At 35.2% G+C, this 15612-nt stretch overlaps 1 protein-coding gene across 1 annotated transcript; it reads right to left on the reverse strand.

Moving 5' to 3' along the window:
- Window positions 1–3576: 3576 nt before the first annotated feature.
- LOC145687922 (uncharacterized) lies at window positions 3577–14081 on the reverse strand. The gene is made up of 2 exons (XM_081761482.1): window positions 13819–14081; window positions 3577–8332 (listed from the first exon to the last, which is right to left on the reverse strand). Exons 1-2 carry the CDS (start codon window positions 13848–13850, stop codon window positions 6556–6558), a joined length of 1809 nt encoding a protein of 602 aa, XP_081617608.1. The 5' UTR covers window positions 13851–14081; the 3' UTR covers window positions 3577–6555.
- Window positions 14082–15612: the final 1531 nt, after the last annotated feature.

Consider the following 15612-nt stretch of genomic DNA (forward strand, 5'->3'; position numbering starts at 1 on the left):
TACCCGTAAAAATGTAATAAAGAAATAACAACTATACCCAGGGAACAATAACATTGGACTTTCATTTCGGAGTATGATACATGTCTGCTGCAAAAATTCCTTTTCACTTATACTTGATAGTATCATAAGAGTCTACGCAAAAAGAAACCCCTTTAAGCTTCTTATGGAGAATGCTTGGTGCCTGTCCAAATACAAATCATATTGAACTTCATTTTCACACTATGATACGAACCTTCCCAGACACAAATACCACTTACGTTCCAGTTTTTTTAGTATACGAAAGACATGACGAAGCAAAAGCTTTCATTCAAAGGAGTATGCATGTAGCAGGATACTACAGGGGTGGTGTGGAAATACTACAAAGTTACAAGAAAAAGAATCGACCTTTGTCTTACAAATATGCAAGAGTTATGGTCGAACAAAAATCCCAGATTTCTTTTTTAAAATTATAAATAAGAAAAAAACTCTGAAAATGAGAATCCAACATCATCACTCATTATATAATAAGTCGATAAATTGTGGTTGACAAAACAAAGGTTGCTATAAAAAAATAAACTGTGAGTTATTAAGCAGAGTATTAAGGAGCAAAGGATGATAAATATGAGATCTGGGGATGTTGGGCCGATTTAAGGAAACATTAAGAATAAATGCACTAACACATGACACGCGAGGCCGTAGGCCGAGCAAATAAGGGGTTCTGGGGGCGAAGCCCCCAGCTGGCCAAAGGCTAGTCAATTACTATAAAACCATAATCTTCTTGCCAACATTTTGAACATATCTCTTTAAATTTATCATAAGGCATATCCTCTCCAACAAACTCGTTATACACATGTTTAAGATTAGTATCATCTTGTCTAAATACGCATAGGAAGTTAACGTTATCTCTTATAAGCTGTTTAGGTACTTTTGAATATGTCTGTGCTTACGACTAGTCATTACTGCTTAAGAACGTTGCTATTTGCTTCTTGAACTTTAGTTCTGCTTTTTCATATCGTTCTTTTAATTGTTCATACTTTGGCTGATTCATGCTTTTAGAATATATGTAGAAGTAATTATTGTTTAACCAACCTGGCTGTAATAAGGAGTTAAATAACAGAAAAGTCTTACCACAACCAGAAGGACCCACAATAAAACATCGAATATCATCAGGTATAAATTTTCCATTTCTTTTCTTAGCTGTTATTTCTTTTGTCATCTCTTTCACATCCCAATTAATAGTTTTCTTACTCATTTATTATAGAGAAAATTTTGATTTCGACTCAATAAATCTTCGAGTCCCTGGGGTGCCAGCATCTTTTATGATCTTATATCTTTAAGTTGTTCTCTGATCTTATGTAACGTATTTTTTATATATTCCTCATCCATTTTGCCATCTAATGTTATTATCATCTCTAACTGTTCTTTAAATGAGTTAATACAAGTGACAATGGTTTTATATTTATCTTTTCTTTTGCTTATGTTTAACTTAGAAGACAAACCTGTTATAATAGCACTTCGAGTTGCAAGAGACGTTGTTAGTATTGAGTAAATTGTTACGGGTATAAAAATATTAATAAACCCAGTTGTTGCAGAAAGTATAACCGATAACGTGATCAAAGAGTAGTATGCATATCTAACAATTCGTAGTTTTTTCTTTTTCTTCTTTAAGCTGTATTCTAACCTTTGAATGATATCTTCTATTAACTTGATTACTTTCTCTCTTGGAATATCTCTAGGTAAATCAAACTCGTTCATTTATTATATAATAAATGGCTAAGGTATTTAAGTTAACGAGTGATACTTCTGTTTTAAAGAAGAAACTCCATTACGAATTAGATAGCAGTAACAACTATTTAAGTATAGGACTAGTTGGGTTTTACAGTACATATCTAACTCCAAACCTTACACATAATGCGTCGTTTTATTATGGAAATGAAATTGTTATTATACCAAATGGACAATACAGCTTAAACAGTCTTAATGATTATTTAAAATCTCGCTCCATAAACATAACGTTAAAAGAGGATCATATAACAAATAGATTAAAAATAGAAACAGGTAATATTGATATCAGAATAGGAAATTTAGATAGTGTTCTTGGATTTAGGTTTTATGAATTGTTAGAAAAGAACAAAACACATATTGGAAGTAAGTTACCAAAGTTTCATCCGTTCGATACAATTAATGTTCACTGTAATATAGCAGATGGTATGTTTGTTAAAGATACGGAGTACACGCATAGAGAAACAGGAATTATAGCATCATTTAAAACAAATGCCGAGTTTAAACATAGTATTATTTAAGAGCCTACTTATCCATTATTTTCCCCTATATCTAAAGACAAGGTTAATAATTTTGAGATAAGGATAACAGATGAGAATGATTCCTTAATTGATTTTGGTGGAGCTACAACAACTGTACTTTTACAAACCAAGATTTTTTAAAAAATAGGAAGATGTGTTCTATTAAAGGTTGTATGTTTAGTGTTCCTTACAGTGAACTAAAGGATTTAAATATCGATCATGTATTAACAAAGAAACAACTTAACGATAAATCCAAGAAAATTAAAGAAGGTAAAGGAATGGATTTAACTCTAACTACTGCACAAATAAAAAAGATTAAGAAAGAGCATATGGGTCGTTTTATCTTTACAATTCCAGCCATTTTAGCAGCTTTAGGAGCAGTTGGTTCATTAGCAGGTGGTGCAGCTGTGATTACTAAAACTGTACTTGATGCTAAGAAAAATAAACAAGAACTTGAAGAACAAAAAAGGCACAATATGACTATAGAAGAAAAACAAGGAGCAGGTAAACCAAAGGAAGTCAAAAAACTAAAACCATTGACCAACTACGATATAGAGAGGTTGGTTAAATAATTAAAGATAAAACGATTTAGAGGTGTATTTATGAGTGACGAACTTCCACAAAAACCCTATGTAAATGAGTGTGGTATAGTTAACTTCGATAAGTCAGAAAACATTGGTACTCATTGGATATGCTATTGGAAAGATAAAAACGAAAAGTTTGTGTTCGATTCTTATGGTGGTGTTCCTTCTAAACAACTAGCACAATATCTTGGTACCGACAACTTATTTTGCAATGACGAACGAAAACAAGACTTTAATTCAGTTATATGTGGTCATCTTTGTGTTAAGGTTTTAAATCTTCTAAATCAAGGGTATTCTTTTGGTGACGTTATGTATATGATTAAAAATGATTAAATATTATTAAGTTTAAGTGCTTTTATGGTTTGTATCCATAAGTTTTGTTTAAGATAAATATGGAAGCTATACACAATAGGTTTTCAGATTATTTTGAGAAGCATGTGGATGAACTAGATGCACTTGATAGATATAATTTTTATCAGTATTTTGAGTATGTTAGTGAGATAGACTTAAATGATAGAAACAACGTATATAAAGTTATTGATTTATGGAGAACGTCAATACCTAAATTTTTGTACACGGATGAAGAGTTGAAAAGGTTGCGTCCAATAATTACCTTAAAGGAGTTGTTGTCAAATTATAGCTCTAGACCATTAGAATGCAGTAATTGTGTTAGTAAGTCATTAACAAAAGGCATGAATAGCTACATTTGGAATGATTGTTCTGTAGAGAGTGGTTGGATTTACAGTACTAATGAAGAAATGAAAGTTGGTTGTGCAAGAAAACCATGGTATAATACTACAAAAAGATTTAAGTTACAGTCATCTCGTTTACAAGCTTTACAGGATAGAATTATTTTTAAAGGTGTGTTCAAGGTGATGGATGATGAATTTGGAGATATACCAAAAGATTTAATATCAACAAAAGATGTTCTAGAAGTACTAAAGAAAAACAAATGCACAAAATATTATGATGATGTCTATTTAATACACTATCACGTTACAGATCAAAAACCATTAAAATTGCAACATGTGGAAGAAACACTTATAAACGAGTTCGAAAACTTACACGAGTCCTTTATAGAACTGTATCCGAAAAGAGTATTGTTTATTAACTTAAAATGTGTATTGTACTATCTGTTTAAAAAACATGATGTTCATGTTGATATTGATTTTAAACACTCATCTAAACAAATAGACATGTTAAAGAAATGTTTTGAAAAATTAGGATGGGTATTTTCTTTGTAATAAAATAAGCATGGATATATTTGGTAATGTTGTAGATAGAAAAGGTAATGTTGATATTAGTGAAGAAAAATTAAAATTGTTGGAGAATTTAAATGATGTTGTTAGCGTAAGTCAACTTAGGTCAATACAAGCTCAATCAGAGAACGATAGAAAACGATTGGAAGATGTATTAGAAACGTTACAAGACACATACATAAAGAAAGAAGATTTTCAAAAGATTAAAATGGATACTACTAAATTGATTATGCAGAAAGAAACCATACCTCTATTATATCGATTCAGAACTAATGATTAATAAAAATGTTAATTCAACATTCTTGAGTATCGGTAGTCAGTATTCTACTAAAGTCAATTTAAAAATAATGGTTCTTATCTCTTCTCTGAGGAAGTAAGTAAAAGAACCAGGAATTATACTTGAGCAAGCAACTTTATTAACACTGAGAGAGAGTATATGAAAATGCAAAAACACAATAAAATTACATTGAAATAAAGAGAATTTTGTAAACACAAAATATTATACACGAGAGACCTTACTTGGCTCAGATTCTTCTCTAACTAAGATTTTACAAAGAGAGAAAAGGTCTTACATGAATGTTAGGTGGAATCCTCTCACCCGCATGGCTGAATAACTTTTCCTTCGTCTTTGGCTGCTTCCGTCCCTTTAGCCAGCATGGATTCTCCTTATATCCCCCACTTTATCATGGTTTTCACAATTAAGAGGCCTTGTTCTTTTGTTTATCTTGTCCCTTAGGCCAAGTTATTTGAACAAAACATTTTAATAGTTCATCTTCTTAAAATTCATTTAACCACAGATTATCTTATCCATTTGTTTTTTTTTTTAATCTGTTTCCCAACACATTCCCCCACTGAAATAGTACAGGATTCGAATAACACCGTTTAGTGTGTGTCTGTCTTATCCATATTTTTTTTTCATTTTTTTTTCTTTAAATCTGTCCTGGCAGTGAGCTACTTAACACTATCTGAGAATGTATTAGATTCAAAATAATGTGAATCATGTTATAAAAAAAGGAATAAAAAAAGAATTCGTAAAGGAATAAACGAGAATAGGAATCACAATTCACATTCACAACATCGTACTGTATCACTGTATAACGATGTTCTACACTGCATCACAATTTCCATGAACACAAGAATATGGCATGACCCAGCCCTCCAGTCCGCTGAAGAGGGGATAGACTGTCGTCCATTGGGGGTGAAAATTTCCGGGTGCTCGTCACCTGGACTTCCTCATTTTTAATACACTCCGCCTGAGGAAAGAGTATAACAACCCGTTGTTGTCTTGAAGTACCATGATAGTCCATTGGCAAGTCTGTTTCTATGAGAATTCACTACACGAGCTTGGCAGTAGGTTGAATGGGTGTGGGAACCATCTTCTTTGGAGTTTTGGGGGAGACGTCTGCGTCATCCAGCATGGAGAATAGACCGGAAGCAGAATCCAGCATGGAGAATCGAACCAATGTGCATCATCCTGTGCGGCCCTCGATGTTGCTGGAGAAGATGTCTGCGTCATTCAACGGAAGCAGAATCCACCATGGAGAATCGAACCAATGTGCATCATCCTGTGCGGCCCTCTATGTTGCTTGAGAAGATGTCTGCGTCGTTCAACGGAAGCAGAATCCACCATGGAGAATCGAACCATGAGCGTCATCCCTCGATGCTACTGGTGGAGGCATCATTGCTTGAGAGGATCAATGTATGAGAGGTATGATGAATGACGTGAAAGGAATGAAATAAAGGAGAGGCTTGTATGTTTGTTTGGTGCGTAGGTGGGTTGGGTATTGTTGTTATACCAGATTTATGCGATAGAAAAAAGACATGCTTTTCTCAATTCAAGGCGAGACATGACAGCAAATTCCCAGTGCAATTATAATTGTATATTTTTATATATTTTGTCTGTATGCGTGTGAATGGGTTATATAGAAGGATTAAACTTAGATGCAGCAAATTACAGATCTGTGGGATAATAGAAGGTGAATATGTGGATTAGAGGTAGGTTCATAAAGGACAAATGAAAAAAAATAGAAGGAACCAAAATTATTAAATGTTGAAGTTTTTTTTTTTTTTTTTTTGCATGGATTCGCCAGTACTGTGTTCCTGGTACCTGGGGATAGGTACTTATTATAAAACACAATTACTAATTCTTTGTGGAGAATAGTACGGATTAGCGATGGGAAGAGGGGGTTCTATCACCTGTTGAAGGGGGATAGCCACATGCTGTCTAACTTGTTGGTAGGTTTTGTGGGCTAGGTATTTTTTATAACAGCATAGCCCTAAAATGATTAACAGTAGGAAAGAGAGGGGAGTAACTGTAATTAATGTGAAATCGGAATAAGAGAGTGCAAGGATAGGATGCGGAAGTTGGGATAGCACTGCGACCCATTTTCTGTAAAAAAAAAAAAAAAAAAAAAAGTTAAGAAAGAACTGTTAGTTTATATTTTGTAATGGGATGAGTTCTGGAGTTGTAGGAGTGGATATTGTTTGCAGTTGTTTAAATTTGTTATATAACCGGAAGAGGAAAATGGAATTAGTTACGGTTAAAAGGAATTGAAGTGTCGTTAAACTAGTGGTTATAGGATCAGAGAGCTCTGGAGGTATCCAGTTATTCCAGGAGGGATTATTGTCTGTTGCTTCTATGGCGTTTATTGTGGAAATAGTGTCAGTAAAATTAAATGGGATATTGGTTAGATTTGTCTTATATGTAAAGAGTCTGTCTGGGGTGAGCTGAAAAAGGGAATCATTGATTGACAACGCTTGATGCATTAAGATGTGTCTCATAATGATTTCATTAGTACCACATAGATCATCTTGTGTAATAAGTAGTGTCCCCTTTGAGAAGAGTTTATGTTCGCAGGGTAAAGTTAGTCTTATGGTATTTGATTTTGGCGTAATTAGTTCATGTTGTATGCCTTGGGGGGTTTCAACTATTAAAGGATGCGGTGGGTTTGTGAGTATATATTCATTGTTGGAGAATTGAGTGATAACGACTGTTTGATTTTGTGTACAAATGAAAGGACAGGCCTGCCTGTATATGCCTGTTACCTTAGGAAAACGAAAATTATGTAGACACGTGGTTATGTCGTTATTAGGTTGTGAAATGGAGGGTACTTTGCAAAGGAATAGTTTACTAGGGATACTGCAATCCCGCATTGCTTCTGCTGTCATGGAGATAGTGCGGGATGTTGTAAGTAATGCATATTTGACATTTGTATGCAGTGTACATGTTTCGTTAGGTAATCCAATAGGATATACAAATAATTTGTGTAACGTATAAAGTGTATTTGTGGGCATAACCGGAACATTGATGGTGAGATATACTTTCGATGGGGAAATGTTACAATAGGCCACCATCATTTGATAAGCTGCATGAGATGTGAATAAGGGGTTAATTTGCTTATTTTTCTTGGCTAATTTGATATTTAGTTTTTTAAGGTCGGATGATTCCAGCATGGTGAGTGGTAGTAATTGAGGCAGGATCCTATTATCATTACATGCCGTATAAATGTCATTAAAAATACTTGCTTCTAGTAAATGATGGACACTATTCAAAAGTAATGTATCTAAGTTGAAAAATAATTCGAAAAAAGAGATCATTTGTTGCCGATTCGAAAGAATGTCGTTCTGGATAGTTTTTTCATCCCGAATTATTCTGTTAAAAGCAGTTTGAACATCCTGGAATCCCTGCTTAGTTTCTTTTGACAGACGGGACACGAGTTTCGACACGTTTTGCAACTGGGAATGCACTGTTATTTCTCTCTGTTCCAGATTTTGAACGTGTATCTTCAGTTCTTCTTCATTGGAATGAAATCGTGCTATATCTGATTCAGTGGCTACTCCTGTACTCCATTTTAAAAAACTACCTAAGAAGGAAAGTAAAGCTCTTTTTTGTTTATTTTGTTTGGGTATAAACCCATACTTCGAATTATATGTAGCCTGCATTAAGTCCTGGGAAAAGTTATTAGCCGCTTGTATTATCTGAAGTAAAGGTAAACAAAATTTTGAGCCGTTGACAGGAGAACAATCTATGTTCACTTGGTTGGTTTCAATATCAGGGATATCAAAGGTATAAATGAGGGGTGCTAAGGAGGTATATGTAATTGCTTGGTGTATTCTTAAGAAATCTAACCCAATCGTTACTTCTACTCCTTGCGGATCCAAAGTTGCATGGAGAGTTGGGGTTTGAAAGAGAATGAGGATTAGTATCCTGCAATGAAAGAACGAAAAAGGAAAGTAAATAGTTATGTCAATAAAATTGAAAATCGTAATGGTGTGTTAACGTTTCCCATGCATACAATGGTTGAATACAGTGACATGGTTGCTGAGAAGGTAACCTTTTGTCGTTAATGAATGCTATTATTATTATTATTATTATTATTATTATTAATAATAATAATAATAATAATAATAATATGTGTATTCTGTATATCGAGAAGCTTGTGGTGTTCTATGTCTTCTTGTGTGGCAGCGTAAGTTGCTTGGTACTAATATTAGAATGTTGCTGTGAAAATGACCTCTGGTAAAAGTTAGAGACTGAAATGCTTCATATTGTGTATGAACTTTCAATGACATGTAGTTGTTTAGTTCTGGGAAGGAAATGAGTCCGTGATTTTTTTTTTGTATTGTTTCTCGTTGACGGAAGATGGGATGATGAAAACAAGGCGGACTAGTGGCTGCGGGGTAAATCGTTTTAAAGCTTTCTGTATTATTCAGCATTGTTTTTAAAGTTCTATGCAATACTATGGAATTTCTCTTTTCGCCCGAAAGACATGAGGTGTTAAGTTTAGTACTGCAAACGAACTTCCTTGTTATCAGATGAACTGAAGATGATTATCTAATTGTTACTTTCACAATTTTTCTTGTTAGTTCTGCTCTTTATATTTCTTTTCTTTCTTTTTTTTTTTTTTTTTTTTTTTGTTAAGTATGAGATAAATTGAAATGAGCGTTAGTTAACAATGAGATAATAAATTGTCCTTAGAGTTGTTTATAAAAGGAAATTGGAATGGACTGGAAACGTGTGTCATTTGCAGTCTAGTTATCAATGAAATTTCAAGGTTGGTGTAATTTACAATGGAGCAATTTGTTGCCTACCGAAAACATAGTTTTGCCGATTTTAATCGTATTTTTACCTTGTAGACGTTATGTCTGACGTGTATGTTGTTATTGATCTGTTCGTCATTTATGTCGCCGAGGGCGTATATACGGAGCTAATGCGTTAAAAATTGCCTTGATAAAAGGACACAGATTTGTGAGAATATATCAGTGTCAATTTGAGGAAAGCAACGACATCAATTTAGAAGATAATAGGTATGTTTTCTTCTTTTGTTAAATTTGAATTTTATGGTGTCATTATGAGAATTGGAGTTAATGTTGGAACGTGACTTTATCAATATTGCATGAATTTCATTAGCTAAATGCTAGCTTCCTGTGCATGATTTCGCTTAGGAAATCGACATGGCCAAATCTCTCTGGAAAGAGAATTTAGGTTTCAGGCACAGGAGAAACGAAAGGAGCGGATGCCTTGAAGGCGACATGGCCCACAATGAGATTGTGAGGTTTCAGCCGTTCCTATTAGGTCTTAATAAAGTTTCGTTCAGAAACGTTATAGGATTTTCATTCTGTTAATGAACTGGTGTAGTTAATAACGCATTTCTTCTATCTGATGAGAGTCAAATGTTATATTTATTTTGGGGTGTTTGTCTATAAGAACAGATGTCTCCAATTGAATTGTAAGAATTTTAATGAATGGTTAATGATGTTCGAGATGGTTAGAAGGAAGAAGTCGTTGTTTAAAATGACCGCGATTATTTTGTCCATGAGATATTTGATAAAGAAGGATGGATGCATAGATGTCAGTGATGACGTCACAATTAGAGATTCTTAAGTAAATGATAATGCCGAACTGCATTTGTGATGCAGGTGTGTTCGGTCGTAAGTTTCACAGCGTTGTACTTAACGTTTACAAGACATGCGTATGTAAAATAGCTGAATGTAATCCGGTGCTTTGTAATGTGAGGTCATTGAGGGTGGGTGTTAGTCTCTTTTCAACCTCTATCCTTTTATTTCTTTCTTTCTTTTCTTTTTTTCTTTTTTGGTTTAGAATCCTGCTAAGGTCAATGTTTCATTCTATTTGTGTTACTGAGAAAAGTGAACAAGAAGTTATGTTTTGGTAGGTTTTTTTTTTTTTTTCGTAAGTTGAAGTGAAACAACTGTTGATAGGAATGGGTATTCAATTTGGGGAGGGGGCTTTTGACCCACTCAATAAGTCATTCCCTCCTCTTTGCACATTCTCTTTTATCAATTTGAGTTCGTCGGCTGAAAGGGGTAGGGCGTTTTCCCCCAGTTAAAAGTATTTTTGGTTCATGTTATTGTTCTTTGAAAATTTGATCAATTGCGGATCGAATGACTTATGCCTGAAAGCCAACGTAATGCATTTGTCTGTTTTCAGGCTGGATAAATTCATAAGCGTTAGATAGGTGAGGCTTAGCCTCTGTCATTGATGTATCCCGGTCTCTCACTCGGTGCTTATGAAATCCATCGGGACGTAATTTGTGTCATGCAATATTAGGTCTAAAATGTAAAATGAATTTAATCTTGTACTATTATGAGAAGGGTAGTTGCGTAATGTAATGATTAGGAACATTTAATATGTCAATTATCTTAATAGGATGGGTCTAAAACTTATGGGGTGGTCGCGAGTGTTGACCTGCTGGGTAGGCCCGCATGTTAGTGGCGGCCTATGTCGTCACTTTTTTTTGTGTGTATGTAAGGAGTATAATGTTGAAATGTTGGGTTTGGTTCAAGGCAAAATACCGGGGGTGGGGAGTAGGAATACCCTTTTACCGTAGTAGATTGTTTTTCCAGAATATGAATACCTATAACTTTACAGTTCGTTGTCCTGCTATACGTGTTGGATGTTATCAGCAATGCGCGTAAACCTCAGCTGCGTGGGTTGTTATGTGCGGAGTACAGTTTTTTTTGGGGGGGAGAACTGCATTCTCGTTATCTGTGAGAATTCAATTTGAAGGTGCAGTGTATATTTTCATAGGAGGATTAAGTGAATCATGCGAGTGGGAGACAAAGGCGGCAAGCTTGCTTGAGTGTGTCTGTTAATGAATGGGAAGGAAAAGGATAAGGGTCAAATGTGAATGAAGGATAGAGTGAATGTAAATCACTAATCCTATTGCTAGACAGTTTTGAAAGTGCAAAATCATGACTGTTTGAGATATTAAATCTCCTGAGGGATGTTTGTTAACAATTTAGATGGGCTAAGGAGAGACACTTAATGAATGGCAGTGAGTTTGGTCGGGAGTAGTGGTGCTCAACTTTTCGTTACTGATCATACGCTTTTATACCATGCACTTAAGGATCGTCAAAAGATACATGCAGCGTGTCTTTACAACTCATCTATGATGCTTTAATATGGTGAAACGATAATTATTGCTGCATGAGACAACATAGGTAGATACACACTGGGTGAGCACTATGTCGTTTTGAAGCAATAGAGCCCTCAATGTAAGTTAAATGCCTTCTAAAGATCAATGGGACATTCAACGTACACTGTTTACCAGACTGGTTAATATGCTCGTCTGTTTGTATGGGAGAAGGAATATGATTATTTTCAGCAACTGGAGAAGGTTGCTGGATCTGTGTGTTCTTGTGTAGGTCGGATGTTTGTTGTTATTGTAAGTCATTGAGAGAATGGTTAGTTGGAGGAGGAGGAGGAGTGTCCTCCTCTAAGTTTAGCCGTTTTTTGGCGGCTGTTCTGTTGTGGGTAACGAAGGTAAAGTTGGAACAAAAGGGGCGGGACCACAAGGAGTTTGGGAAGTTGTAGGTAGTGGAAATGGAAAGGGAGATGGGTATGGTGGAGGGTAAAACTGTGGGTAAGGCATAGGATATATAGTAGCCAAGGCAGCCTCGTTATAGTTTGCTCCCTTTCGATTGTTCCCCACCTTTTCTAAAAGGAGGACGACGTTTTCTATTAACATTCTGCTGGGGAGGGGTCTGAGTGGTGGGCTTAGAGTTTTGTTGTGGCTTCGGAGTTCGGCAAGAACAACATTTATGGGTGTGAGCTGAGGGTGGTGTGGGAGTAGGAGGTGGGGATTGAGTTGGGTTCCTGTCATTCCGTTCCCTACTTTGTGATCGTTGCCGTGAACGATGAGTGTGTTCATCCCGTCCCCGGGAGAAATTTCGGGAGTAGGAAGGAGACGGTGAACGATCTGAGTTGCGATGCCTGTACTGCGGTTGATTATGTTCCAGGAATGCAACAGTATGTTGGACGGGTTGAGCATTAAGATGGGTATTAAGTTGCACTTGAAGTGAATCTAAACGAGAAATGATGTTGTTTAAGGGGTCTTGCTGATGTGTTTGTGGTGGGGGGTAGGATTGGTTAAGCTGGCTAGGCGCCGCTGGGCTAACCTGTCTGCTCTCTCCCTTGTGGCTGCTAATTCGATAAGTTCATCAAATGACTTAATAGTCTTCTGAGAAAATTCTACAATGAAGTGGGGTAATAACCCTGTAATTGAATCCAACAAAAAATCTTCAAAGGAGGGTGGGTGATCTAATTGAGTGGCCAAGTATTTCTTGGCATGTAAATAATGGAGGAGTGACTCTGTTGGTTCCTGAACTCTGGATCTATATTTTTCAGCGGCGGAGAGCGGTAAATTGTTTGGCCCAAATTGCTTTAGGAATTTATCCTTAAGTGTATTCCATGGCAGGGTGGAAAGTGAATCAGTACTTTTGTACCAATACAGCGGAATGTCTGCAAGACATAACGGAAAGATGGGACACATTTTGTCTTCACTCCAACCCGCAATTTTAGCTGTACGCGGATCAAAGTTAGTAATGAATAGGTCAGCTCTTTCTAACGGGCTAGCCGAAAATATGTTGAGTGAATTTGGATGTATGGGAATGGTGGGATCACTTGAATTTCCTTGTGTGGGTGGTGAAGTGGCCGATAATGTCGGCCCTGTGCTGTGAGTTGGGGGATTAACAACGGATAGGTTTGAAATGTTAGTGAAGGGCGATCCATTAACTTGAGGACTTGATGTAACATTGTTAATCTGATGAGAGAAATGTTGTGAGGTGGGAGCTGGTGCGGGGGGGTTGGAATGTAACCAGGAAGTAGTAAGATTGTTTGTAACCGACTGCATCTCGGTGAAGTTTACACCTAATTTCCGTGATCGAACTGCACTGCGCGTTAACGGCATACGTAACCACTCAACAAACAAAAATTATAAGGATGTTAAATTTATAAAAATAATTGCACTGAGAAACCCATCAGCCTTAACCAAGAAATAGAGAAAAAAAATTTAAAAAAATAAAATCTGGTATAAAATATGTAAAAATCTAGCCAAAAAAGAATCTGAGCATTAGCATATCGCCAGGGGAGCCATGATTAATAAAAATGTTAATTCAACATTCTTGAGTATCGGTAGTCAGTATTCTACTAAAGTCAATTTAAAAATAATGGTTCTTATCTCTTCTCTGAGGAAGTAAGTAAAAGAACCAGGAATTATACTTGAGCATGCAACTTTATTAACACTGAGAGAGAGTATATGAAAATGCAAAAACACAATAAAATTACATTGAAATAAAGAGAATTTTGTAAACACAAAATATTATACACGAGAGACCTTACTTGGCTCAGATTCTTCTCTAACTAAGATTTTACAAAGAGAGAAAAGGTCTTACATGAATGTTAGGTGGAATCCTCTCACCCACATGGCTGAATAACTTTTCCTTCGTCTTTGGCTGCTTCCGTCCCTTTAGCCAGCCTGGATTCTCCTTATATACCCCACTTTATCATGGTTTTCACAATTAAGAGGCCTTGTTCTTTTGTTTATCTTGTCCCTTAGGCCAAGTTATTTGAACAAAACATTTTAATAGTTCATCTTCTTAAAATTCATTTAACCACAGATTATCTTATCCATTTGTTTTTTTTCTTTAAATCTGTTTCCCAACACACTAAGAATGTTAAAGACCCAATCTTTAGAATATTCAATCTTTCTAATGGTTATAGGTTTCTCTATAATGGGAAAATAATGCACATGGAATTAAGTTTGGATAAATACTTTCTAGAGATATATTTGGGTGATACTTTGAAAATTTACCTTTTAGCTTTACCAAGAATGATGTAATTACAATTAAACCAAATAAAAATTCTGCTATGGAAGAAGGACAATTATTGTTTGTTGTAATGTACACCTTGTCTCAAAAAGGTTGAGCGCATTCTTTATTGCTGTTTCGAGGCAAAAATTTTCTAAGTCCAACTTCGGGTATCTTCGGGAAAAAGTAAACCAGGTTCGAACCTCGAAGCCAACCTTTGCAATCGGGAAAAATCTTGCAGATGTGTTTTTCTTCTTTTAAATATAATAAGACTTGTTACCAATTATATGTAAAAAGCAACATTGATTGAAATACTTAATCATACAATATTTCGAAACTTCGTATTATGTCAGCACATGCTTGTTTGTCATTTTGCTCTCCATACTTAATGGAACATTTAGATACGTAAACGAATCTTTCCATATGTAAAAGAATGGTTAAAGTTAAGATATAGAACATTATTCTCTCCTGAGTACTAAAATAAAAGTCAAAGTAGAACAAAAACAGCGTTTGCAGTGGATATGAATGTAATTATTATCTTAAATACAGCTATATACCACTAGAACTATTTTTCGAAAAGCGCTTGTGTTAGCTCAGTGGTACACCAATGGATTATAAATCGTAAGGCTGAGGGTTCGATTCCCATGTGGGCCAATGCTTCTTTTTATGAAATTCTATTTTCTGCAATGCATGAAAAATTATATAAAATAATTACATTAAAATACGTCAGTTGTATATATATATAACATATAATCATTGCAGAACATAGTGATTATTATGTTTAAAATATAACAGGTGTTCACAGTACGTTGGTATTCTATGATATATGTGAATGTTAAATACAAATTAAGAAAATAATATCACCGCAATGAATAAATTATGTAGTGTATTTATTTGGAGCTATTTGTCATCGGAAGTTACTTCTGAATTTTCTCATTACAGCAAGTGATTTACGCTTTCTGAAAGGTAAAGAGACTATTCGGGTATAAACAGAAATTATTATACAAACTCCAATCTTCGTTACAGACACAAAACTCCCGATCCCCAAAACTATGTAAACAGGAAATTTAAGAACACTAAGTCATGTCTAAGAGACTTATTTATACTCGAGAAAGAAGGCAGAATAGGATTTCTTTCCAAAGGATTTCAGTTCAATAATCTGCAAGGCTTTTTTATATGGATGTGGTCCCTTTCTCTCCGCCTCTTATATATATATATATATATATATATATATATATATATATATATATATAAAGTAAAAGCGATCGATATTAGTGTCGAATTCATAGTTCTCGTTGTTGCAGAAATTAATAATTACAACTCCGAAAGCAACTTACAGTCCAAATTTAACTCTCATCGTAAAGCTCCTTTGTGGTTAAG

This window comes from Thermobia domestica, chromosome 6, assembly GCF_964235325.1.
Source record: "Thermobia domestica chromosome 6, izTheDome1.hap1.1, whole genome shotgun sequence".
In the NCBI taxonomy this organism is placed as follows: Eukaryota; Metazoa; Arthropoda; class Insecta; order Zygentoma; family Lepismatidae; genus Thermobia; species Thermobia domestica.

Bases quoted from the DNA above. Each gene is read 5' to 3' on its own strand.
- LOC145687922 (XM_081761482.1), bottom strand. From the start codon at position 13,850: ATGTGGGTGAGAGGATTCCACCTAACATTCAT. The intron at 8,333-13,818 runs GTAAGACCTTTT...CTTTCATTGCAG, and splicing joins GGATTCCACCTAACATTCAT to GATACTAATCCTCATTCTCT.